General features: G+C 36.8%; 2 protein-coding genes across 2 annotated transcripts; both read left to right on the top strand.

Annotated features, from left to right (window-relative positions):
* Positions 1-3,793: 3,793 nt before the first annotated feature.
* LOC113114183 (cationic amino acid transporter 3-like) lies at positions 3,794-13,716 on the top strand. Its single transcript, XM_026280979.1, has 12 exons — positions 3,794-3,842; positions 6,358-6,767; positions 7,041-7,202; positions 7,567-7,738; positions 8,223-8,341; positions 8,428-8,650; positions 8,977-9,116; positions 9,549-9,651; positions 9,956-10,188; positions 10,295-10,461; positions 10,553-10,661; positions 11,288-13,716. The coding sequence occupies exons 2-12, from the start codon at positions 6,398-6,400 to the stop codon at positions 11,431-11,433; spliced, it is 1,944 nt and encodes a 647-aa protein (XP_026136764.1). The 5' UTR covers positions 3,794-3,842; positions 6,358-6,397; the 3' UTR covers positions 11,434-13,716.
* Positions 13,717-14,146: 430 nt separating this feature from the next.
* LOC113114181 (ubiquitin-like protein 3) lies at positions 14,147-24,537 on the top strand. Its single transcript, XM_026280977.1, has 7 exons — positions 14,147-14,448; positions 14,542-14,641; positions 15,020-15,173; positions 19,520-19,628; positions 20,239-20,325; positions 20,566-20,643; positions 22,924-24,537. The coding sequence occupies exons 3-7, from the start codon at positions 15,147-15,149 to the stop codon at positions 22,974-22,976; spliced, it is 354 nt and encodes a 117-aa protein (XP_026136762.1). The 5' UTR covers positions 14,147-14,448; positions 14,542-14,641; positions 15,020-15,146; the 3' UTR covers positions 22,977-24,537.
* Positions 24,538-25,016: the final 479 nt, after the last annotated feature.

Below are 25,016 nucleotides of genomic sequence, written 5' to 3'. Positions count from 1 at the left end.
GTCAAAGTGACAGTAAATACATTTGTAATGTTACAAGAAAAAATTCAATTTCAAATAAATGCTGTTTTTTTTTTTTTTTACTTGCTGTTCATTCAAATAATTCTGATATTAAGTTTCCATCATAAATATGATCATCATAAATAGCTTAGTCCTTAGCCATCTTCAAGAATCGGCTTAAAACATATCTCTTCCATCTTTATTTGACCCTCTAACTCTAGCACTCTTTATACTAATTCCCATTCTTTAAAAAAGACTTGCTCGTTTTTTCTTCATTTTTTTTTTGTATTCTTTGTGTGTTCTTTTCATTTATATACAATTCACAAAAAGCAAAAAAGGCCTCTAACACTTGGCTCGCTCTGTTCGTTTTCTATTCTTTCGGTTTTCTTTTATTTATTATGCAATATAAAAAAGCCCCTTGCTACGTGTACTGTGTTAAGCTAACTGAGACTTGTTATAGCACTTGTATATCATTACTCTTTTGTTGATTTTGATTACTTCCTTTGTAAGTCACTTTGGATAAAAGCGTCTGCTAAATGACTAAATGTAATGTAAATATTAAGCAACACAACTGTTTTTAAACATTAATAATAAGACGTGTTTCTTGAGCAACAAATCAGCACATTAGAATGATTTCTGAAGGACCATGTGACACTGAAGTAATCACTGCTGTTCAGTGTTGCAATCACAGGAATAGATTACATGCTAAAGTATATTAAAAATGAAAGCTTATACTTTAAATTATAATGATATTTCACAGTATTACTGTTTTTACTATATTTTTGATAAAGAGCATAACAACCCAAACTTTTGAACAGTAATGGTACATAACTGTTTTGTTTGTTTGCTAGCTGCTTGTTGTATTATAAATATCAATTATGTATTCTGTAAACTGTAATGTGATTTGCAGTTGCAAAACCTTCAGGCTCTGGAATACAGCAAATGAAACCATCAGGACTACAGCCGCCAACTCGTAAAAGACCGGCTCTCAAGACCCCTCAGACCACACGATCCTCTGTAGAAACCATTCAGACTCAGCCTAGTAATAAATCGACAGGATTACCAGGTACTTTTCACTGAAAGTTTTTCTTGATTTGTATCTTCAAGATTTTAGTTAATATAAGGTTTGCTGATTACATATTTAATGCAAATTTTATACCTAGGAAATATGATTATGTAAATGAAGGGCTCTGATTTTATGTAATGCTTTGTTATTATTTCCTTTAATTTTATCTATGAAAGGTATGAGGACGAGGAATTCACTGCTTCCCAGTGTGGGCCAAAAGCACTTGAACAATGATGGTTTGCCTTCGGCAAAGAGAAAAAGAATTGGTGCGATCATTTGTCCTTTTTCATTTGCCTTTATCAAATACAGCAATGCTAACTGTACAAGTGAAACCTGATAAATAACAGAAATATTTCTAATACTTTCAGAGGTTCTACAACACCTTTTAACCACAACATCTTTAATAAAACCAAACTCAAAGCCAAACATGAGTACTAACGTAATACTTATCTCTGGTGTATCTCCTCTTGTGGTGTAGGGTTACAAAATTATGCAGCTTTAACTAATAAGAGCAATTTTGGTGCAGACTAAAGGTTACATTTTTTATGTTGCTTTGTATAATACCACTTAAAAGTTTTCATTTATACCTTTTTAAAACTATGATTACTGTAAATGCCAATGTTTTATGTTTATTTAAAAATGAAAAGACTTGGGGGTGTATCAAAGCAACATTCAAAAGCTTTATAGTCTGAAAAATGTAGAAAATTGCCGCCCTTTGCCTTAAGCCACATAGACTGATCTCAACAGGATTTCTCAGAATATATCATTATGCAAAAAAATTAAAAAATCCCATAATCTTGTCTGAAGCCATTGGGAGACTGGGGCGAGAAAATTGAGTCATCAAACAGAGTTGTCTCTAGCAGTTCTTTACACGATGGCTGCCTGATTGCAGTAGCTGTAATTCCAGACTGATTGATATTCTTGTGAAGTGCGCAGTTAATAGCCTTGCTGAAAGGAACTAGTGCATTTGGGAGCTTGTTGTCAAAGTACTTTTTAATTCATGCTTATAAGGGAGTTGTGTGTGTGCATGTCTCCCAATGAGTCTTTTCATTCATTTTGAAATGGAGATTTGAAGGTGCTGTTCAAACTCATTTACAGGGTGGTATGCTGGCATGCATGCCACCATAAGAATGCATTGTACTAATTATAGATGCAAAAAAAATAACAGCACAAAAATGCAATTAAACTGATCAAACATATGATTAAGGAATTATAAAGAGTTTCGAAATACTATTTCGGTTTTAAATATGGTCTGTTATACTGTTCATGAAAGGTTCACACTGTTTTGGCCATCTCAAATGTGGATTTATTAGTCATTTAATGAAACCGCCAAATGAGGACCTCAGTGGAGTCCATTTTTAAACTAGACCTTTGATGTACTCGTCCTCTTTTGTCCACTTCTCCCTATCTCTCCATCCTGGTTTGGTCAAGTTTGCCAATTAAGAGCCACTTTCAACTGTGCTAACATAGGATGAAAGTTTCTCTTGTACCACATGACTAGGTGACGCTTTTGATGAATGGTCTTCACTAGTAAAGAAAGCCATCTATGGTTAAAAAAAAAAAAAGTGCAGCATTTGTAATGTTTAGACATCTAATCAAGATTTTTGTTATTGGGAAAGCAAGACCTTTGTAGCAAAAGTTTCAAATATAATGGCTCTTATTTTCGAATCTCTGATCTGATGTATTCTTGTGTTGTATCTATAGCACCTGCTCTGTCTACAGTAGAGAGTGATGCTGTGCATGCAGCTGAAGGAGCGCACGAACCAGGTGAAGTTTGATGGTTGTTATCATAGATCATGCAGTACATATTCAAATTCAGTGTCTTATAACGTCTTTTAAACCTATCAATCTCTTCAACCCCCTGCCCAGGTTGTGTTAATTGCTTCCAACACCGAGAAAAACTTGAGAGGGTCATTCAAGAACTAATGGTTTTGCGTTCAGGTATCTTAAGTTTTGTATTTGTATTTCAAACAACTTTACCCTCTTTCTTAATTTCATTATGAGATAATGTTTTGGTTTTGTTACAATTTGCATTCCTTTATCTTTCATAGAGTGTAAAAAACTGGGGACCATTGCACGAAAAACTTGAGATGTGCATAGAGGAGCTGAAGAGAGATTAAGTTGGTATTCAATGTCTTTACACAGTTCATTTCTGGGATTTCTTTTTCTAGTGTGTGTGTGTGTACAATTCTTTTAAAATTAAGTGGTTTTGTTTGCATGTTTAATCTTAATGTCTGAGTTAATTGTACAGATGAATTTCATTGTGCTACAAGTAATATTAAAAGTAGAATTCTATACCTCTGTCTGATTTTCTCTCTCAATTATAGGAGAAAAGAAGAGAAGTGGCACGGAAAGTTATAATTCTGAAATGTCTATGCATTTTTATATGCTTTTAAGAAATGTGAGTTTAATAAAATGCAACTCCATCAAAAACATTGGCTGCCTTCAGTGTCTCGCTTTTACCTAATAAATTACAATATAATTTACAATATGCTTTGTGGTTTGTTTTGAGAGCCTATAAGAAAAATTCATATTTACTTTTTTCTCGATAAGACACTGTTTATTGTGTCTAGAAAAGCTGGGCAAATCATGTCGTCAATGGAAACGCTACTACGTTTGGCTGTGTTCCACCCCGAGGGGAAACGATATGACCTTAAAAGGCTTTCCCGGATGAGTGTTATATGCAAGTCTCTGGTAACGTTGCTCAGTTTTCTAGACTGCTCACCGCGCGCTGCTCATCGTCTGTCCGTCTGAAAACCACATCATCTCAACCGAGAGGGTAACTACCTTTTAACGATTATTAGATATGACTGTTAGATATGAGACTCGCGTGAAATCTGAGACGTCTCCATTATTCGTTAAGTAAACCATCTGAATTAGATTTTCTATCGTTAGCGGAAATTCCATGTTTATCTTTATTACGTTCATCCTCGTGGCAGAAATGGCGCGCGTGCCTTTAGATGTTAAATGTGCGCTACTTTATAAGTATTACTATTATTTATTTAAATAATGATTTAAATGTTATTTCGTTATTTAAAAAATATACCATAATGGTACTTTAATACATTAAATAAATTTTTTCTATTGACAAAAATTAATCAATATGCTTTTATCAAGTTAGGCAGATTTTCAGGGGCAGTTTTGAACGTGGTTTAAAGTTAGATACGAGTTTAAATGAATCCTACTAAACTGAACACATTCAGTACATTGGAATGTTTCTCAATGCATGTGGGTCTTTGACGTGTTTCTCGGCAGCACCATGAACAGGCTACTGAATGACACTTCATATGCTGAACTAGATTCATTAAGTCTAATGAAATTCCATTTTTGTAAAGGAAGGAGTGTTGTAACCGTGTTGTAACCGGTGCTGGTGCATTCCAGTTAAATAGTAAACTAGCAGGGAAACTTTCTAAGGCGAAGTTTACATTTTTGACATTAAGAAGAATGTGTCTTGTCAACTTTGCATCAAGAATTTGGGATGCAATTGCTTTGAGGGATCATCTTCAAATACAGTACTGATTTTCAAACCAGCAAACTCAGTGAAGCAGGTGAAAGGGTAGATATCCAGATGATAGACATAAGACCTGTTTAAGTTCCCTAGTTTATTGCTTGAAATTATTTCTTTATTTAATTTCTCGGAGAATAACTTTAAATCACTGCATGACCAACTGATAAAGCTCTTTCCTTTAACAGGGAGTGTTATTTAACGTAACACGTGCTAGTCTGATATAATGAATAATGTATCCTCTAAACTGTTTATAAAGACACGTCAGTAATGTCTGAGGCAGCAATTTAACTGGTTTCACTGATAATCATCAGTATTTCATGGTAACCGTCTACTATGTGACAGATTTAATCTGCATTGTTTGACTAGAGTAGACTTTGCGTTTGCTTTGTTCTAAAGTTAGTGAGCTTTTTTTATTCTAGTTGTTTTATATAATACCCCTGGAAGGAAGTAAATGTTTTCCGTGTAGTGACCTCATTGAATTATGCAGAAAGTGAGGTCATTTACTGAGCAGCAGACAATAAGACTTTATTTTTATGAAGCCATCCTTGTATAATTTTAATGTATGAGGATATGCTTTGAACATTAAGAATGCAGAAAAAATACTTAAGAGTCAGATCCTGTTATATAGTCGTGTATTGACTACGCAGGTGCAGGTTTACTTCTAGTTCGTTCCCTAGACAGGATCTGATCAAACATGTATGACTTCTCAAGCTGCTGGGCAGAAACCACACAAAAAAACCCTTTCCTGCATGTGCTCTGTTTCTAGTGAAAAGAGTGCAATGGGTACACTGTTTGACATCAGACATTAATATTTGTATTATGTAAACTCTGTATTCAAATAGCATGCCTGACCTTTTTTAGCATTCTGAATTAAGAGGATGGTGCTATATATATAGATTTTTGTTTTCTTTCCTTTGACCTCAGATGTACTGCTTTTCCAATTTCACCCGCTCTGCTCTTTTCATCTAGCCAATGAATTGTGATGAATAAGTTTGGTCTTGCCTGAAAATTGTTTCCATCCACACCAATGTCAGTGCTCTTTATCTGGGCTTTGGAGCTGTTGAACTTCATGAATTATGACTTCGTAATGAAAGGTCAATCCTCTTAGATATGAATCTTATTAATTATCCTGATGGGTTGAACTGCCCTGTGGACAGATGAGATGTTTGTAAAGTGCTCAATGATTGCTCTGTCTGTGTCCACGGGTGTGGTGGATAACAGCCGCCCTTTTATATGCCCTTTACATGAAATGACTTGAATAAAGAGCTGTTCACGCAAAGAATGCTAACTGTAAAGTTTTAATGATCCTTCTGTGAGAATACATACATCTGCACCATATCTTCAGAATCACTTTCAGAACAGTTTCCGGATGAAAGAGAATAAAGAATAAAGAGCTTGTGCAACCTAGAGGGAAAAAAAATACTAAAATGTATTTGATATGCAATTATTTTGTGCAAAGTATAATGATAATGAAATCTAATGATTTTGGGAATAAAAGAAAAATCAATAGTTTTGACTATTGCTACAATTATACCTGTGTTACTTATGACTGTTTTTTATGATCCAGGTTCACATATAGTTATTATTCGTATTATGGAGAGGTTTTAGAAGTTCACTATATTAAGTCAAGACAGGCATTTTAAAATATCTTGTCCTTTGTGAACTTTAGGTTATTCTTCCTTGAAATTAACATGTAGGCCACTCATTTTTTGACCTAATTTTCCAAAAAGGCAGGATATTTCTAACTTTTTTTGTAGAAAAATTTATAGTTTCTTTTCTCCTTTAGTGCCTTCAGCTTGATCCCAGTCTCCTTAACTTTATCCATCATGGCTGAGAATAAGCTGGCCTCCTTTGGGAAGATGCTGCTGAGGCGTCGCATGCTGGACACGTCTCAGGACGAGACCCGCTTTGCTCGCTGTCTCACCACTCTTGACCTCATAGCCCTCGGGGTCGGGGCCACACTGGGTGCAGGGGTCTATGTCCTGGCTGGGGAAGTGGCCCGAGAGAAGGCTGGACCTGCCATCGTGCTTTCCTTCCTCATTGCGGCATTGTCGTCTGTCCTCGCTGGTTTGTGCTATGCTGAATTTGGCGCACGTGTTCCCAAGACGGGGTCCGCTTACCTGTACAGCTACGTAACAGTGGGTGAAATATGGGCCTTCATCACGGGATGGAACCTCATTCTGTCATACGTGATTGGTGAGCATGCAGACTTTATTTTTACAATCTAGTTTAATAATGTGACTTTAGTTTGGACTTTCCTTTTTGAATCCAAATTTACTAATGAATCATTAGCTCCCATGAGTTAACTCAGAATGCAAGCCCAAGACTTTGACCAATTAAAGTGGTTTTGAAACCGTTTGAAGTGTTTACTCTAGACTGAAGGGCCCTTGAGCGGCTGCTTAGGTTTAATGTAACAAGTGGACGCAAGTCTTTTGCATCTACTCATATGTCCTTCTCTCCATTTCACAGGCACAGCCAGTGTGGCACGGGCTTGGAGCTCAACGTTTGACAATCTAGTGAACAAAACCATCTCTGATTTCTTCACTGATTACATGTCGTTTCCAGACACTGGAAAAGTGCTAGCCAAGTATCCAGATGTGTTTGCTCTCATCCTGGTCATATTGCTCACTGGTGAGAACCTTTTTTCCCCCTCTAAGAATCACTCGGCTGTAATATGATAATGCCCAGTTGCGTCTTAGTTGGTGCAAAGTGTTTGCAAAGTCAAGATTTTCTATTATTCTGATAAGTCGGTGGATCTTGTCCCAGAATTTTTGACTCCACCTCTTATTCAATACCTGGCTTTTGTTGGAGTGCCAAAAAGTTTATTTGGTTCTACCACACCAGCTCTGCTGAAGCAATTAAACCATTTTAAATGGTCTGCTTTACCAATGTACCCAATTAGTCATAGGACTGTTGCTCACAATTTCTTTCCACTATTGCCATGCAAAAGACCATAATGGTGTGAATTTGCTACCTCTCACTTCCCACGCAACAGGATTATTGGCATTTGGAGTGAGTGAGTCTGCACTCGTCAACAAGATCTTCACAGGAATCAACCTGGTGGTTCTGATATTTGTTATTATATCGGGCTTTGTGAAAGGCAACACTGCCAACTGGAGCCTCACTGTGGAGGACTACATTAACAGCACAAACAACTACAATCCAGAGTAAGTCACACTGCCTTTACTTTTAGATGCAGGCATAGCAATAGAAATGAAGAAAATACAATCTAGAGCATAAATGAAACACTCAGTTGGCTCAGGAGCATATTTACTGATTACAGGTATACAATTAAAATACAAGAAAGATAGATTTAATCAGAATACAATGACAATGAAATAATGAAAAGTGACATAAAAGTAAATGAAATAAAATTAAAACTGTCATATTTACATTTATTTTAAAGATATACTTAATAACAAAAAATATTAAATTAATTAATAAAATGTAATAAGAAAATGTGTATATGTATGTATATTCATTGTAAATTTCATGTGTGAAAACTTTCACATGAAAAAAATAACAATTTGAAAAAATGAAAAATGGTAAAAATCTTGAAAAACAACAACAACAAAAGACAATATGCACACACACATATATGTATATGAATTCACTGTAAATTTGAAGTTTGAAAACTCTTTCATATTTTAGGAAAATTGAAAAAGATTTTGGCTCGGGTGGTTTTGCACCATTTGGCGTCAGTGGAATCCTGACTGGTGCTGCTACTTGTTTCTATGCATTTGTGGGTTTCGACTGCATCGCAACCACAAGTAAGTTCAGAAGAAAAAAAAGTCATGAAAACCAGTATTATCCTACTTTTAAAACCAAGCTCACCTCAGTTCTGGTGATGTCATAGGTGAGGAGGCCAAAAACCCCAAGCGTTCCATCCCGATCGGCATAGTGGCCTCTCTGCTCATCTGCTTCTTTGCCTACTTCGGAGTGTCAGCAGCGCTCACACTCATGATGCCCTATTACAAGCTGGATGTTCATAGTCCCCTTCCAGAGGCCTTTCAATATGTGCAATGGGGCCCCGCTCGCTATATTGTGGCGGTGGGGTCTCTGTGCGCCCTTTCCACCAGGTACGTTTATTGACATTTTCATAAACTTATTTTAGTATTATTGAGATACTATTATATGTTTGTTAATATTTAGAATTTGATTATTTTATATTATCTGCTTTCATGTCCATTTAAGTTAAAGTTGTAGTAATTTAATGCTTTTTTTAAAAATCATTATTATTTTTATTTATTTTTTATTGCTATTTAAGTTGTGATTTTTTTTTGTTGTTGTTGTTGTTATTCAGTTAACATAAATTTTTTCAATTAGCCAAAAAAGTTTTAATGGGTTAAATTTCAGTTATTTACAGTAACCAATGTTTTTTTTTTTTCTTTATAATATTCTCCAGCTTGTTAGGCTCCATGTTCCCTATGCCTCGTGTGATTTATGCCATGGCTGAGGATGGTTTGCTCTTTCGCTCCCTCTCCCGCATGCACAAGAAAACCAAGACACCTTTGCTGGCCACCATTGTGTCTGGCATCGTAGCAGGTAAGACTGTATTTTGATCAGTGCTGTCAAACAATTAATCGCGACTAATCACATCCAAAATAAAAGTTTTGGTTTACATAATATATGAGTGTGTACTGTGTATTTTTAAATACAAACACATGCACGTATACATTTAAGACAAATATGTTATGTTTATATGTTATATATATTTATATATAATAAGACTTTCTATAATATAAATATTTAACTTTATTTACATGTAAATATATTCAAAATATATACAGTATGTGTGTGTATTTATATATACATAATAAACATATTACAAAATACAGTACATATATTATGTAAACCAAAACTTTTATTTTGGATGCGATTAATCGAGATTAATCTTTTGATGGCACTAATTTTTATTTATGTCATGACTGTCAGTGGATGATATAACTCTAAAATCTGTCTATTTTTTCTCTGTAGCTCTGATGGCCTTTCTGTTTGATCTCGCCGCATTAGTGGACTTGATGTCAATTGGGACCCTGCTGGCGTACACTCTAGTTGCTGTGTGTGTACTCATTCTCCGGTGAGTGTATACACATATACTAACATTCAAAAGTCCGGGGATTTTTGAAAGAAATTAATACTTTTGTTCACCAGGGCTGCAATAAATTTGATCAAAAGTGACAGTAATTTATAATTTTACAGAAGATGTTTCTGTTTCTTTTCATAAAAGAATCATAAATGCATTATGATTTCACAAAAGTTTTTAAGCTTAATAAATGCATTCTTGGTTAGCATAAGAGACTTCTTTCAAAAACATTTTTAAAGATCTAGAATTTGATACTTTTACATCAGTTTAATTTTATTTATTTTTTTCAATCCTGCAGGTACCAGCCAGGCAGTCTCGGTTCCAGTGGTGCGAATGAGAAGCCGATGGAACTGCAGAGGCTGGAGGCTAAAGGAGGCATGGCAGATGTGGATAGTGGTGATGAGTACGGCCAGGACCTGGAGACAACACCCCTTAAAGAGAGGTTTTCCTTCAGGATGCTGGTGCAGCCCATCTGTGACGTACCCACCAAGATTTCGGGCATCATTGTTTACGCTGCAACTGGCACCATATGTAAGCATTTCCACTTCCAGTGTATAGTTTCTGTGTAGCTGTAATGTAGAGCTGAGGTGTTCGTGTAGTGAACAGGCAGATAACATCCTTCTGTTTTTCTGTTCAGCGGTGCTGTTCACTCTGCTGTGTGTGGTGCTGGCAGTGTTCGGAGAGCAGGTGGTGACGGGCAGCCCTCTTTATATCACTTTGGTTGTTCTCCTGTCTCTTCTGTCTTCTGTCTGCATCCTCATCATCTGGCGACAGCCCCAGAGTAAAGAGGTTCTCACTTTCAAGGTACAGACTTAATTTACAAAGCTTATGTTTGTTAAATTGAGACTGCCAGATCTTTAAGTGGTTATAATAATCCTCTCTCTTCATTTTGTAGGTGCCTTTGCTCCCTATTCTGCCATTGGTCAGTATCTTTGTGAATATTTACCTCATGATGCAATTGGATGGACCTACATGGATTCGTTTTGCCGTATGGATGGTTATTGGTGAGTTATAGCATTTGAAATCGTTGTCATGTAACTGTGTTAAATGTACACTTCCATTCAATAGTTTGGGGTCAGGAAGAAAAGAAGCTAAATACATTCAGAAGGATTCGTTTGAATTGGTCAGAAGTGACAGTAAATATGTTTATAATAAAAAAATGTTTATTTTAAATGGATGCTATTTTGAACTTTCTATTCATGAAAGAATCCTTAAAAAAAGTGAATCATGGTTTCCACAAAAAAAAAAAAAACATTAAGCAGCACAACTGTTTTCAACATTCATAAAAATTATTGAGCATCAAATCAGCACATAAGAATAATTCCTGAAGAATCATGTGAAACTGAAGACTGGTGATGCTGAAAATTCAGCTGTGCATTGCAAGAAATAAATTACATTAAAAAAAATATTCATATAGAAACAGATATTTTATATTGTAATAATATTTCATGATATTCACTGTTATTATTGTATTCTGATCAGCTCTGGTATAAGCATACAATACTTCCAAAGCATAAAAAAAATCATACAAACCCAAAACATTTGTACAGTAGTGTACTTGTCACTATCATGAATGTTGTTTTGTGTTAAAGTGCTTTTAATTTGAACTCTATCCATTTGTCTCTTTTAGGCTTTATTATCTATTTTGCATATGGAATAAGGCACAGCTCTGAGGGTAAAAACAATTCCACAGAAAAGTTTGAGCCCATCCTTCAAGCCAAGAAACCAGTCTGCCTGACTGAAGATGAGAGTGAACACGAGAGGGCCACACCTTGAGAAGCTCAACTGGATTGGTATGCCAGCAACGTTACAACCGGTTTAAGAAAATGCTGCAGTATCACTTTATAATGCACCTTATAATCCTTCAATAAGCCTGCATCGAAAACTGACAGTTCAGTAGGAGAACTGTGTATTTCTTACTCATTGTTGTGTCAGTATATGATGGTACTGAAACAGTGTTACTTATGTATGTCTAGGCTTCACTATTGAAAGAATTCAGTCTAGTCCTACATGTACTTTGTATGCACATGTTGTTTTCAGAGGTGGGGCAGGGTGTCTACCTGTGAGTGGTCATTTTAGGGTGCCTCCCTCCTCACACAATGAATGGGAATATGTTATTCAAAGGCTTTGTTTAGACAGGGAGCAAAAATCTCATTGGGCGTGCCCAAATCAAGGTTTTTTTATTATTATTCATTTATGATGCAATCTTTGTGCAACGTCCTTCATGTCCACATTTACTCGTATAGCACACTGTGTCACATTTGCAATGTAGTAAAAGTGACTGGTTGCACAATGATGTTCTCTCATGAGCTCAGCACTGCAGTGAGATGTCAAGGTGGACACGAGCAAAGGCAAACTTATGCTTTTCTTTCCTCTCTTTCCACCCTGAGAGGTGTATGAGTCTCTTTCGGTCTCCAGTGTAGATACTGAAAATTATCAACTGTAGACAAATAGATCAGAATTCATCCTTTGCAAAAATGACCAAATTTAAAGACCAAATTAGATTTGAGTGCAGTGTGGACAAACCCAATATATTTTTACCGGACCAGAGAGAATTGAGAGAGGGTTAAATAACATGTGCATTATTGTTTTGAACTCAAAACGTCCTTGAAGTACTTCATTTTATAAACTTGATATGATTGGAAAATGAGATACATGAAATTTTATTGGATTTTGTCAGTAGTTTTCTATTTGTACAAGTATGTGCTTGTATATTTTTGTAGATGTATTTATGTATCAGTAGGAGGAAAATGTATTTATTGTCACTGTAATATGTTTTACACATTTAGAAAGAACGATACATTTCAGCACAGATTTCTCTGTTGAGCTGTACATATTTGGGATGCAAAACGGGAAACCCTTATTGTCATTTTATTGAGTATTTCCGAAAGGGGTCTATGTTTTTTACTTACGTGACAACTAATATTTTTTTTCATTTTGAGCATCAGCATCGAAGTGCTCTTATTTTTCATGCAGTTTTTTTCTAGTTATATTCTTAAGATAACAGTTTATGCTGTTGTCATAATGTTTTTTGTAAAAACATTGCAATGTAAATGCTTTTTTCTTTAATGGAAAAGTAGATCTGAATGTAGAGATTATGGAGCTTTGTGACTTTGGTGGCTTTTTCCATTTGCTGCTGGGATATGGTATATTTTATTGACATGAACAGAGCAATCTATTGCTCTTTACACTAAACAGAGTTGTTTGTATGGTATTTTTCAAAAGTCATTACAGTTTGCTGCAAATATTGTCAATTTACAGCCTGTTTTACAATGAATGTTTACACAATGCTGCTGTGTAGGTGAGCTGGAATGGTTTCTTCCGGTTTATTAAAAATCATATCTGTTACAAAGTTGAGTTGAGAGTCAGTGTTATAAATTTGAACAGACACTGCCTTCTCTTATATAGTCTCTTAAGTATTACTGTAGTCTGATGGCTTTTCATGGCTATGAACCAGTGCTATGGATAGCTTTCCTTACTCTTTCAGATGACAGAGCTGTTCAGTTTTAAGTCCTAAAATCTGGGAATAATTTTAAAGTCATGTATTCCCTCTGTGGGAATTTTTGGTTTATGAGTACAATAAGGTCTGTGGTTTACATTACTTGTTAGCACAGGTTCTTTAAATTATATTAAAGGAACAAATTTCAATATTAGTACATTTTAATGAATCAGAATCATTCTTATCATTCTGATTCTGATTCGAACAGACATTCCTGTTTACTGTGTTGTAAGTCATTGTTTAATATTCATGTACATATTTGCTTTTTAAAGCTGAAGTGTGAAATTTCTGTGCCGCTGATGTCAGCAAATGAAAATGCTAAATAGTTCTGGTTTTCATGAAATGGTCCCACCCCAAACTCACACCACTGGTTGAGCCAGAGCTGCTGGATTGGATGCTTAAACATGGATCTGCAGTATTTACACTTTTGGGGTAAATCAGAAAATAAATGTCTCACTTTTAGTTCTCTCTGTGTGTTAAGATGAGATCTAAGAAAGTATGTTTACAATAAAACAAATTAACCACTTCAGCTTTCCTATGTAAATAGTTACTTAATGTGCCTTTATTATGTGATATGCTGTTATTAAATAAATATACCAAGTATCGTCATTCGGTTGTGCATTCATTTATTTTTAATTGAGAGTCTGCGAAAACCGAATTAAATTCCATAAGAATTTTCATATGGAAGATATATTCCAATAAAAACAGTACTTATCATCCTCAATTTTGAGTTTGATTACATAAGATGTTTAACCTTTTCACATGAGGGAGTTGAAACATTTTATATTTATGAACAAGTTTAGAAAGAATAAAAACAAAGGAAAAACTAATTCGGAATTTATATAAAGGAACACCTACAGTCTTTCACACAGCACGTGAAATGACTGCCGTTCTGCAAGGTGCGATCAAAATGGAGAATTGCGTCAAACTACAAGTCCCAGAAAGCCTTGCGCGCCGTTTCCTGCATATATGCCCAGCTGACTTCCGGTGTCTTTAAATTCTCAGCCATTAATCTACCTGAACGCTGCGAGTGAATCTAGCGACATCAGATGTGGTTGAAGCGATGGATATACCCATCAGTTAATGTTCGAGAAAAGCACTGGACCATCAAACGACCGCCCCGGATCTCATATCCGCCCGTGACTCGATCAAAACGGTCGTTTTAGTTCCTCTTTATTTTGCCGCAGTCAGAATTATTCCAGCTCAAGGCCAGCGGTCGCGCGCACTGTTTTCTGCTCCTACAGCCCTTCACATCTCTCACCTCTTAAACTAAGCACATCTCTTGTTTGATGGTCTGTGTGTCATCGTTTTGAAGCTTCTGTTGTTTTGGACTCGTTTGTATTTTGTCAGCCGAGCTCATCCTGGTTTGGTGTCTTGATTTGCAGGCAGATCTGGATTTCTAACACAGAGTCGGTCTCAAGCTGATATATAATGCTGTTCCAGTAAAACAAACAGTAGTTTGGCTTGAAGTCAAGTAGAGCAAAGGTATGTGATGTTTTTACTTCTTGCCTTTCCCTAAATACTGCCTGTCTACACCCAGTCTGTTTATTATTAGCTATATAGAGTGTATTGTTCATAAAGGTGGTTCATAAATGAATTTATCTGATCACTTGTAATGCAGTTTACCACATAGCAGTTAACCAACTTGCAAAGCATTCACCAGGATGTTGTGAATCTGTTTATAGCAATGTCTTGTCGTCTCACCAACTGTATGATGATAATAATACTATACCATTTCTCTTAGTATAGTCAGTCACCTAAACTGGTAATTAATTATCTAGTGTTAATGCATTGTTGACCACTGGACTGTGTATGGTTAACACATCTCTGTGGGCATGTTGTGAATGATTGACTTGGTGTTAGGCTGTGCGAGGCAGCGAAAGGCCAGAGGAAGACGACGTATACTGAGTCTTTGTGCCAGGGGTTGTGATCCCTTCTTACTGCTGGTCACCCGTCGATTCCTGGCAGCCGTCCACGTCTGACCACAGCCATGACCTCTCAGAGAGACCCGGACACAGTGAGTATATCAGTCTACATCTCTCTTTAGGTGATGCATCATTGCACAAATTGGTATTTTCAGATGTGCAAAGATTATATGAGAAATCATCAAGTGTCATGACTTTTAGAGTGCATTAAAATCTTAAAAGTACCGTTCACTGATGAATGAGCATTGGCATCATCTGCTTTTGCTCGGTTGCTGCTCAAAACTACTTATTATTTATTCTGTGGAGTGCAAAAGGAGGTGTCCATGCTGTTTCATTTCATGCTATTAATGTGGATATTGGCAATCACTGTTAATCTCTGGAAAAAAAAAAAAAAGTATTGGATTGGATTGTTAATGCGCTATTTTTCACCACCTGAAGACTTTGATAGCTGTATTTGATGAAAAAACTGACATTTGCATCATTACAATCATCGGAAAAGTTTCTGCCCTTCTTTTCGTTTATCATCATCCTGTATGTTTGCACAAGACATGCAGGATGATGATAAATGGAAACAAGGGCAAAAATGTTTTACAAACTGAGGGTGAACAGATGACGACAATTTACAATTTAGGGTGAACTTTCTCCTTAATCTGCATTTATTCGGAGACATCATTGCCTTTTTGTGGCTATGAAACAGATTTTTAGTTTAAACAGTTTTATTTTTGTTAACAAAAAACTGAAACTAAAACTATGAGGGGAAATAATGTTGTTTATTGAAATAAACATTAGATGAAAACCTACAAATTACTAATTCTGAATGTTAAAATAAGGCAATGCAAAATAGAAATATTTACTATAAAAAATAAAAGCCAATTCAATATATATATAAAAATACTTTAAGTTAATAGTTTGGAAATAATAGTATAATGACTTGTTCTTGTTAGTGCTAATATGGGTTTAGTTTACTTCATAGAAGTTGAAAATCTGAACTTTTATTTGAGGTTGAGGTTCTAAAACGAAGCTCTTATGTTGCGCTCAGAGCAGTTGAGATTTGAGATTTGTTTGTCTGTTTGGTTCAGAGTTGGGCTTAGTGCCGTTATTTGAGGATGGGGACAAATGGTGATGACTTCAGGCTCTTGATTTGGGGATGAAAGCAACATGATTGAATATATTTCAGGAAATGTATAAGCCGTGAGATTATAGCGGTGTTTATGAACTGGTTCCGAGGCATTTAGGCAGCTTTGGTGTTTAGTATTTGTCAAGGCTTTAAGAACTGGGGCAGCAAGGAGTGCTTATTTGTTTATGCTCTCTTGTCTATATTACCCGACCCGTCACAGATTTAGTGATAACACCCTTAAATCCACTCAAGGAGGCTGGGAGAGGGGGCTTTTCGTGCCTTTATCGGGGGCTTGTTGTTTGTAAACAGTGTGCTGGAATGACGTCGTGGATTACGTTTTGCCCTCTTTTGTTCTCACTGCAGGTCCCCATAGGTGAAAGCCGAATATTTTCAAGGGTGTCTGCATGGGGGTGGGGTGCCCTACATTGCAAATGCCCTCAGCACAGAAGCCTGATTTCACAATAGGTTAGGGCAGGGCATTGGGGGGCCCTTAGTAAGGATTTAGGTGGCACGTGGTGCGAGAGGATGAGCACAGATTTGTGGCGGGAAGAGGTCGTCCTTTTCCTGTAATGTTATTTGATTGCTGCCACTATTTGGGTCATGACCTCAGCTGCTGTCACGGTGGGGTGGAAGGAAAACTCTAGCTCCCCTATAGCGAGGTGATGAACTGGATCCACATAATGTTTATATTACCATTTTGCATGTTTGACAACATCTAAATAATTCAATACTTGTATAAGCAGTTTTCCAAACACATTTTAAGAGGAAACTGCGAGGAACTGTCTTTTTTTTCACTTCCACTTTCTCAGAAACATGTTGAAAGTTTATCTGGTCATCTGATTGGTCACCATTTCTCCATGAAGCTTGTTTTCCTTTGTTTTTGTGCTTCGTGTTGTATGTGGCTTTAAACACGACTGGCTCACCTTCTAACGTCCCCCTCCTCTTTCTCCGTCTGATTCTGAACGAGAGCATTAAGGTCCAGCCAAGCTCCACACACACTGAGTGGGTGATGTAATGTTTAAATTACAGTCATTGAAAACCATGAAAGGAGAAAAAGGACCCTGGATTAAAAAAAAAAAAACTGAACAAGAGACTCTTTGGAATCTAAGCTGCTCTGAGTTCCTGGTCTGATTTTATTTTTGGGCTGACATAGTAGCACTCTGTGTCTTTTCTGTTCAGACATCGAGTCCCATGATGCTGCATAGTTTCAACACACAGGATACTGCCAAATTTATTCAGTCCCTTGCATAATTTGCCCAAATCGAGTGTCGTTTTTGCGAATCTAAATGTTTGTTTATTGCTAATATATTGAATAATGTTGCAAACTGTTCTTCGCCCGTTCTTCGTACGTCGCTTATTACATCCGAGATCAAATGACACATCCAAGATGATATCATCGTGCTAATCATGATCCGGCTAATTGGGTTCTTCAAACCCACCTGTTGTTTATGATTCGTATCGCTGGATTGAGTTATCTGAGATAATTGCGCGTTCATGTGTTGGTTTAAAAGGGGATATGTATCGATACTCGAAACCATGATCAGCAGTGCAGCGATTGGCTGGTGGCAAGACGGCAATGTAATGACGTCATATAATTTAAAATGACACCCGACGAAAAACTTGACAAATTTCTGGACTTTTATAAGGAAACAGCCAAGCAAACAAAACTACATAAATGTGATAATAGATACATGAAACAGATAATAGATACATGTTTTTATTTTATTAGAATTTTTTTTTCATGATTCCCAATTATTTAGATTTGCAATTAATAATAGTTGTGCAGTCTTTACATTTTTATTTCAATGTAGAAATTATCTATTCATTTCATTTTATATTTGGACAGATTTGTTACGTGACCGCATTAATGAAAGTTTCTTAAGGGTCAGTATCATGTTATCTGCATCTCCTGCGCTCCATCAAGCCACTCATAATAGCAGTCATCACTCAAAATAATGCGCCACTCTATTATCTGTATAGCATGTGTGTAAGACTCTAATACAATTATGAAGTAATAATTTTATGACAAATAAATATTTCAGTGAGTAAAACTGGCTGTGTCTATAGTAGGCTGTTATGGACTACACAGCATTTTTATATTATTTTTAAATAATTGTTTTAATGATTATTATTTAAAATTATTGTCCCTGGATCAGTACGATACTCTTGTAATAAAGTAGCGGTGGTAGCAGACATATTTTGAGTATCAGTTCTGGTTGAAAAGAAGCAATCTAATCCTGTTTACATGAAATAAGCCTGCTCCCGAGCAGGTTTAAGTTTATGGACCTGTTGCTATGACAGCAGCTCCGGGATGAGCTTGGAAGAACCAAATGATCCAAGATCACGCCAAATCGTCAGTTAGCGATGTACGAAGAACGGGCCCCTGTACTGATTTAAATATGAAACAACAGTAAAATTGGATGTTATTTAAATAAAAAAAATCTATAATAATTATTATTATTCGAAAAATATTTTAAAAAGGTTTTACAAAATTACATTTAATTATTGTTGTACATTAATTTTAGTATAAAAAAAAAATATATATATATATATATATATATATATATATATATATATATATATATATATATATATATATATATATATATATATATATATATATATATATATATATATAAATATAAATAAATTCTGATACCAAAATGTTTATTTATACTTTTTAATGGTTGAGCCATTGAACATGTACGAAGTAAAAATCTAAGAATCCTCATTTGTTGAGGCAGTAATTGCATGATGTATCTCTTAGAAGTGTGAAAATAGTCATGAAGCGTGTGTTGGTTTGTGGCAGAAAGTAATACTGACTGTAAAAGCATTGTATCTGTCTGTTGCTTTTTTATTAGGACTCGTGCATGGAGCACATTTATTGAGCTAATCCACCGTACTGCTCCCCTCCTCCTGCAAGGGGTTATGCATGGGCCATGTAAAATTAATAACTCAGTCCTGGGTTGTCTGGGACACCTGGGGTTATCGCATTAGGATGACGGGGTGCCTAGGAAGGGGGGGTTAGCATCATTACATGGTAACGAAAGGCAGTAGCACTTCCTTTCTGCCCTACCCTGCGATTCCCCCCTCACCAGACCATTTCACAGGAAGCTTTAAAGTGTGTAGCAGCTACGTTCACCCTTAAAGCTGAACATAAATTTAATTAGGAAGGAATGCACGTTTCTCCAAAGGACTCTCCAGGCCGTCTCATGTTATGTGGGGTGAGCACAGATTGAAGGGTCATTGAGGTCTATTTGGTGGAAATGTCACTTCATCTCAGTTTAATGATTTCATTTGTTTCCTTTCAACCAACTACAGGTGAATCTACGGCTGATCCTTGTGAGTGGGAAGACACAGGATTTCACTTTCTCTCCCAATGACTCCGCCACAGACATTTCCCGGCATGTTTTTGAGAACTGGCCGGCAGGTATGAATTAAAATGATAATTTTAGCTTTGGTTGTATTTGTAGTTGAAGTATTTTATTTGTATTTAACAGTTTTTTTTTTTACTTATGAGGAGGTCCTCTGCCAAAGCAGCTGTCCTTGTTGTAAAATATTTGTTTACAGAATGTTTAATTTTGACAGAACAATCATTTTAAACTGCTGTTCATAAATTATATGATTGTATTTTCAGTAAGGATGCTTTAAATTGATGCGAAGATGTTTGGCTTTCAAATAAATTCTGTTCTATTATGTTATTAAACAATCATGGTTTCCTCAAAAATATTAAGGGTCACAACTGGTTCCAATATAGATGATAAATGTTTTTGAGGACCAATTCAGCATGTTAGAATGATCTTTCTGACCCTAGACTTATTAATGCTAGTGCATGTCATAGATGTATGGAGTAAAGATTTCCGTATTGCTCATTTATTTGTACTTTTTAGTATAATTATAGTAATAGTATAATTTAATCTTTTGTCTGGTCACATACAGTCAAACACTGGGGTTAAGATGGTGACTATATAACCATTTTGTTCATAGTGAAGCATCATGAAAGCCTGTTTGTGTGGTGAATGTGGTGTATTGTGTTGCAGGCTGGGAGGAGGAGAGTGTGAGCAGTCCCAGCATCCTGAGGCTGATCTTCCAGGGCCGCTTCCTGCATGGCAATGTCACACTAGGAGGTGAGCACTAGACATTGTCTGTATGTCTGTCACGGTCAAGCCGCTTTGACAGTCTTATTGTTTCTGTCTGTCAGTTACTCTGCCCTGCTCTAGACACTATTACACATTTTTGTGTACAAAAAAAGGACAGTGAAAGTGGGAGGTTGTTAAAAAATGTCGTAGGTCAGAAGCTGTGTTTTTACTGGGTGATGTGCCCACATTGTACATCGATATTCAGTATGCAACTTCTCTGTTGAATAGCTCTGAAGTTGCCCCCTGGCCGAACAACTGTCATGCACTTGGTTGCCAGAGAGACACTGCCAGAGCCGAACTCCCATGGTAAGTGCTGATATATTCCTCTGGCAAGCTCCCACTGCTCTAAACATGGCTGAATGTCCTTGGCTTGACTATCCACAACCACTTTTTGTTTTGAAGACAAGGGCACAGCAGTTATTGGAGGTCTGCTGCCAGTGGCAACACATTAGAATAATTAAGAGGCATGCAGTCATATTAGAGACCGATCACTGATCTTTATCCAGTCACACTGTAATACAAGAGGTTGTATACACGTTTTCTTATCCTTGTCGCTTCCTGTTTGACGAGTTGCGCTGACTTTATTGAAGCAAGCTTTGAATAAATGATGACTGTCGTTACATTTGAAACGAGGAAGCAGGTTACACGCTTTGATGTTTCCAAGAATATATTACAGAAACGTTTCCTGAAACACAAGTCAGCATTCACGCTGTCACTTTACAGTAGATAGTGAACATGAATTTAAAATGGTCCAGTGTGGTTTGAAGTTTCCTTGATTTCAGGTGAAGTCAGCATGAAAACAGAATTGAGCATATTTAATTTTTAATATCTACTACTTTTCAAAAGATTGGGGTCAGTGAGATACAGTTAAAATTATAATATTGAGAAACATTACAGTTTCTGTTAATAAATGCTATTTATCTCTGTGAAGGCAGGGCTGACATTTTCAGCATCATTCAGTTTTCAGTGTCACACGATCCTTCAGAAATCTCTCTAATATGCTGATTTGCTGCTTATTTAATAGAAACTTATTCATATTTTGCAGAGCCCATGATTTTTTTTTTTTCAGGATTCTTTGTACAGTTAAAAGAGTAGTTCACTTCTAAAAGAAGATATTTTGAAATGTTAATATGCAAGCAGTTGATGCGCACCTTTGACTTCCATAGTATTTTTATTTCCTCCTATGGAAGTCAATGGTGCCCATCAACTGCTCGGATATTAACATTTCAAAATGTTGTCTTTTGTGTTCACCAGAAGAAAGAAACGAGTACAGGTTTGGAACAAGTGGAGAGTTAGTCGATGATGAAAAAGAACAGCATTTATTAAAAATAAAAAACACTTTTTTTAACAGTTGAATGTGTGAAAAAAAACTATACATTTATTTCAAAGCCCCTCATAAAATCGTGCAGGCTCAAACCTTAGTTTTTATGCCGGTTGCATAAAAGGTTTACACTAGTCTTCTCTTCAAAGTTATTCAGCACAATTTTTCTTTAAGAAGGGATCAAAAATGATTAAATTCGGTTACATAAAAACTTAGTTTGGTAGAAGTGGAATCCACAATATAAGACTAATTAACCCTTAGCTAACTGTTAATTGGTCAAACTAGTTTCATAAGACACTGTCTTAACATAGAGTCTAAGTTTATGCAACTGTAGTGTCTGTCCTTGGTCTTACTTTAAACGATTCATCAGTGTTTGTTATTCCAAAGAAACAAAAACTGTGTTTGTCATTGTGATTTTCAACTTACTCCACCTTGGAAATGACTTTTACTAATCCTGTACAGCAGAAGTCACCTTGGCTGTGAGGTACTGTTGGTTTCGTTAACCCATGTTAACTAATAGATCATTGCTTCAGGCTTCTGTAGTTAAAACAGTAATTGATCAAACAGATTTTTATAACAGATATTTTTTTCAGAAGACCACAATAATAAGCATTATCATTGCAATCAAAATGTTTTCAAGTATAAACTTGAGCTTGATTTGTACAGAAAGCCCACTTTTCAGGATCCAGTCCAGTCCTGCTGGATAAAATACAATCCTGTATTGCATGTCTCATTCAGTATTCTCTTTTACACTGATATGCCTCAAATTACAGAAGCGAATGCTCTCTGAATGTGGTTTCAAGTTGACTCTATTGCCACCCCTCATTAATTACAGACTAGTTACACACAGCATGTCATTCAAGGAAGAAAACAGGCTATTTTCTCCTCTGTAAGTCACTAGAAGCCGTTTCTCAAACGGAAGGCTGCATCCTCCGGAGGTCGCATTTGCAGGCTGCATACGTCATCAAGTCTGGTTTATTTCGTTAAACCAGCATTACATTCGCGAGTCATAAGCATATTACAACAATTTACGCTTAACTAAGAATAATGGTAAAATTTATAACCGTTAATATTCTAAAATGAGATCTTCATGACGTTATGCAGCCAACAAATGCGACCTCTAGAGAATTCAGCCTTCCGTTTGGGAAAAGGTCACGGTGTACTGCCTTTCCCTTGCATTCTTCTCACTGAAGCCGAGGAGCTGTGATGGTGGTTTTGTCTTTGATTTTATTAAGTGTGACTCAATATTTGCTTTATTCTCGTAGGCCAGAGGAACAGGGAGAAGACTACAGAGAGCAGCTGCTGTCTACTGCTGTAAAACCCAGACAAACCCCCCCCACACACACACACCCTCGTCCTCGTCCTCCTGCTCCCCGCTCCCATCTCTGTTCACCAACCCGTGGTGCATTCTGGATGATTACAGAAGGGCTCCAGGGAGAGTGCGACTCGGTCTTCGTTCAGTGTTTTTGCTCTGTATAGTAGCTGGAGACTCTGTTGTGCCAAGTTTATTCAAATCTCATATGTTTGCCTTCGTTGAGTTTACTCGTTTCGTTTGGTTGCCAAATTTACTTGCTTCGTGAAGTGGCCGTTTGTTTCCAGGCCTCCTGAAAATATTAAACCTGAATCATTGAAAAGAAATAATGTAAACGGGTTGATAGTGAACAGGTTTTTAGGGGGATGTCCTGTGCTCGAGAGACCACCTGCTCTCCCAACACCCAAGTGTCAAGAGTTTTCACTTGGATCACACGTCTGACTCAGACGAAGCTTAACATGCGTCATAATCTCAGACTTTTGATTGCACTTAACACGGATCCTTATCTGAAGTCACTATGTGTGTGTTGTAGTCTTAAACTTCCCGCCTGCCTCGAACAGAAGGAGCTGACGGAGAGAGAGAGAGAGGTGTGATGACACAAGCATCAATCTGTTGCTGTGGACCGAGGGAGTCTGCTGTAGCGCTGGTGGATTTGATGTGCCATGGCCATCGCCTACGTTTCTTGCCTTTGTCTAGGACCAATCGAGAGTAGATCTCAAAGTTACCAGTCTCCTCTTACTGATCAGTTGCGTCGACATCTGTGCATGACCCTAGTCTAGTGTTTCCTCGCTCTGGGTGTGTACCAGCCGCCTTTAAAAACCATTCACCCTGTGTCTATCATTTTTTTTTTATGTTCCTCGTCTCCGCTGAAGAAGCATGAGGGAAGGTTGGTGGTTTTGTGCTTGATGTGAAATGACACGAACTGTTCTTTTTGCCCAGTCGGGATATATCATCTGTATCCTCTTCCATGCTCGTCTAACGTGCATCACGAGGGATAAAGCCCAGGTGCGAAGAATAAGGAAATCATCAGAAAGCCTCTGTCTGGAGCAATGGGCTGCTAAAAGCCCCTATTATAAGCGCTATGCCTTCATGGACCCCCTGCTGCGCTGCAGTGTCAGAGGTAAAGATGTGTGCTGGGAGCGGCTGCCACTAATGGCCTCCCACTGGGCCGGAAGAAAAAGAAAAAGAGTGTTTTATTTCCTAATGTTTGTATGCCGTCTGTTTTGTTAGCCTTTTGATTGTGGAAAATTAATATTATTAATAATGGAGTCCTTTTATCTCGTCTGAGTACGGTTGAGTTTTTATTAGTACACATCATATGGCTGACTCGTGTTAATTGTGTGTGAGAGTGAGTGTATGAGGCTTTTTTTTTTTTTTTTGGAAAGAGTGCAGTTGTTGTGGGAAGAGTGTCCACAGAAACGGTCTCCAATCTTGTTTTGATTGGCCAATTACTGCAAGAGTGTTTATCATTGTCACTGCTATGAAAATTAGCTACAAATTATTCAATGTAAAAAAACAAAATCCCTAAATCTTGTATTATAAATTAATAAAAACCTTTCAAATAATACTCTGGTGTTCCTGTGCATCCAATTCCAGGGAAACAACCTTACAGTCATGAAAAAATACACTGTATAATAAATAAATATATATATATGTCTATGCACCCACTGTACTAGTGATAATTGCTAGTTTGCATTTTAGTGACCATCTTCTAGTATAGTACTGTATACATCACTTTTATTAATAGTTTGGGTCTAGCGTTGCATTAAATGACATAACTCTTTTTCAAATATTTTGTGTTGTTGAAAGAGATTAATCAGCACCCTGTGTGTGTTGTGTTGTGCTGTGGCGCAGCCTCTAGATGGCGATGTGGTTCCGGTTCTCTGAGGGGTTCTGTGACGTCATCACTGACTGCGTGCTTCCCTCTTTCTTCCCAGGCCCATTATATCCCAATAGGAGCCAGTATAAGCATTAGTATTACTTACCACTGTATTCATTCTATTGAAAGTCAATATTCGTTTTGTTATGACCATCAATTTCCCCTGA

Source organism: Carassius auratus, chromosome 14 (assembly GCF_003368295.1).
Source record: "Carassius auratus strain Wakin chromosome 14, ASM336829v1, whole genome shotgun sequence".
Classification (NCBI taxonomy): Eukaryota; Metazoa; Chordata; class Actinopteri; order Cypriniformes; family Cyprinidae; genus Carassius; species Carassius auratus.
The sequence above is the reverse complement of the archived record's forward strand: the minus strand, read 5'-3'. Positions and strand labels throughout refer to the sequence as shown.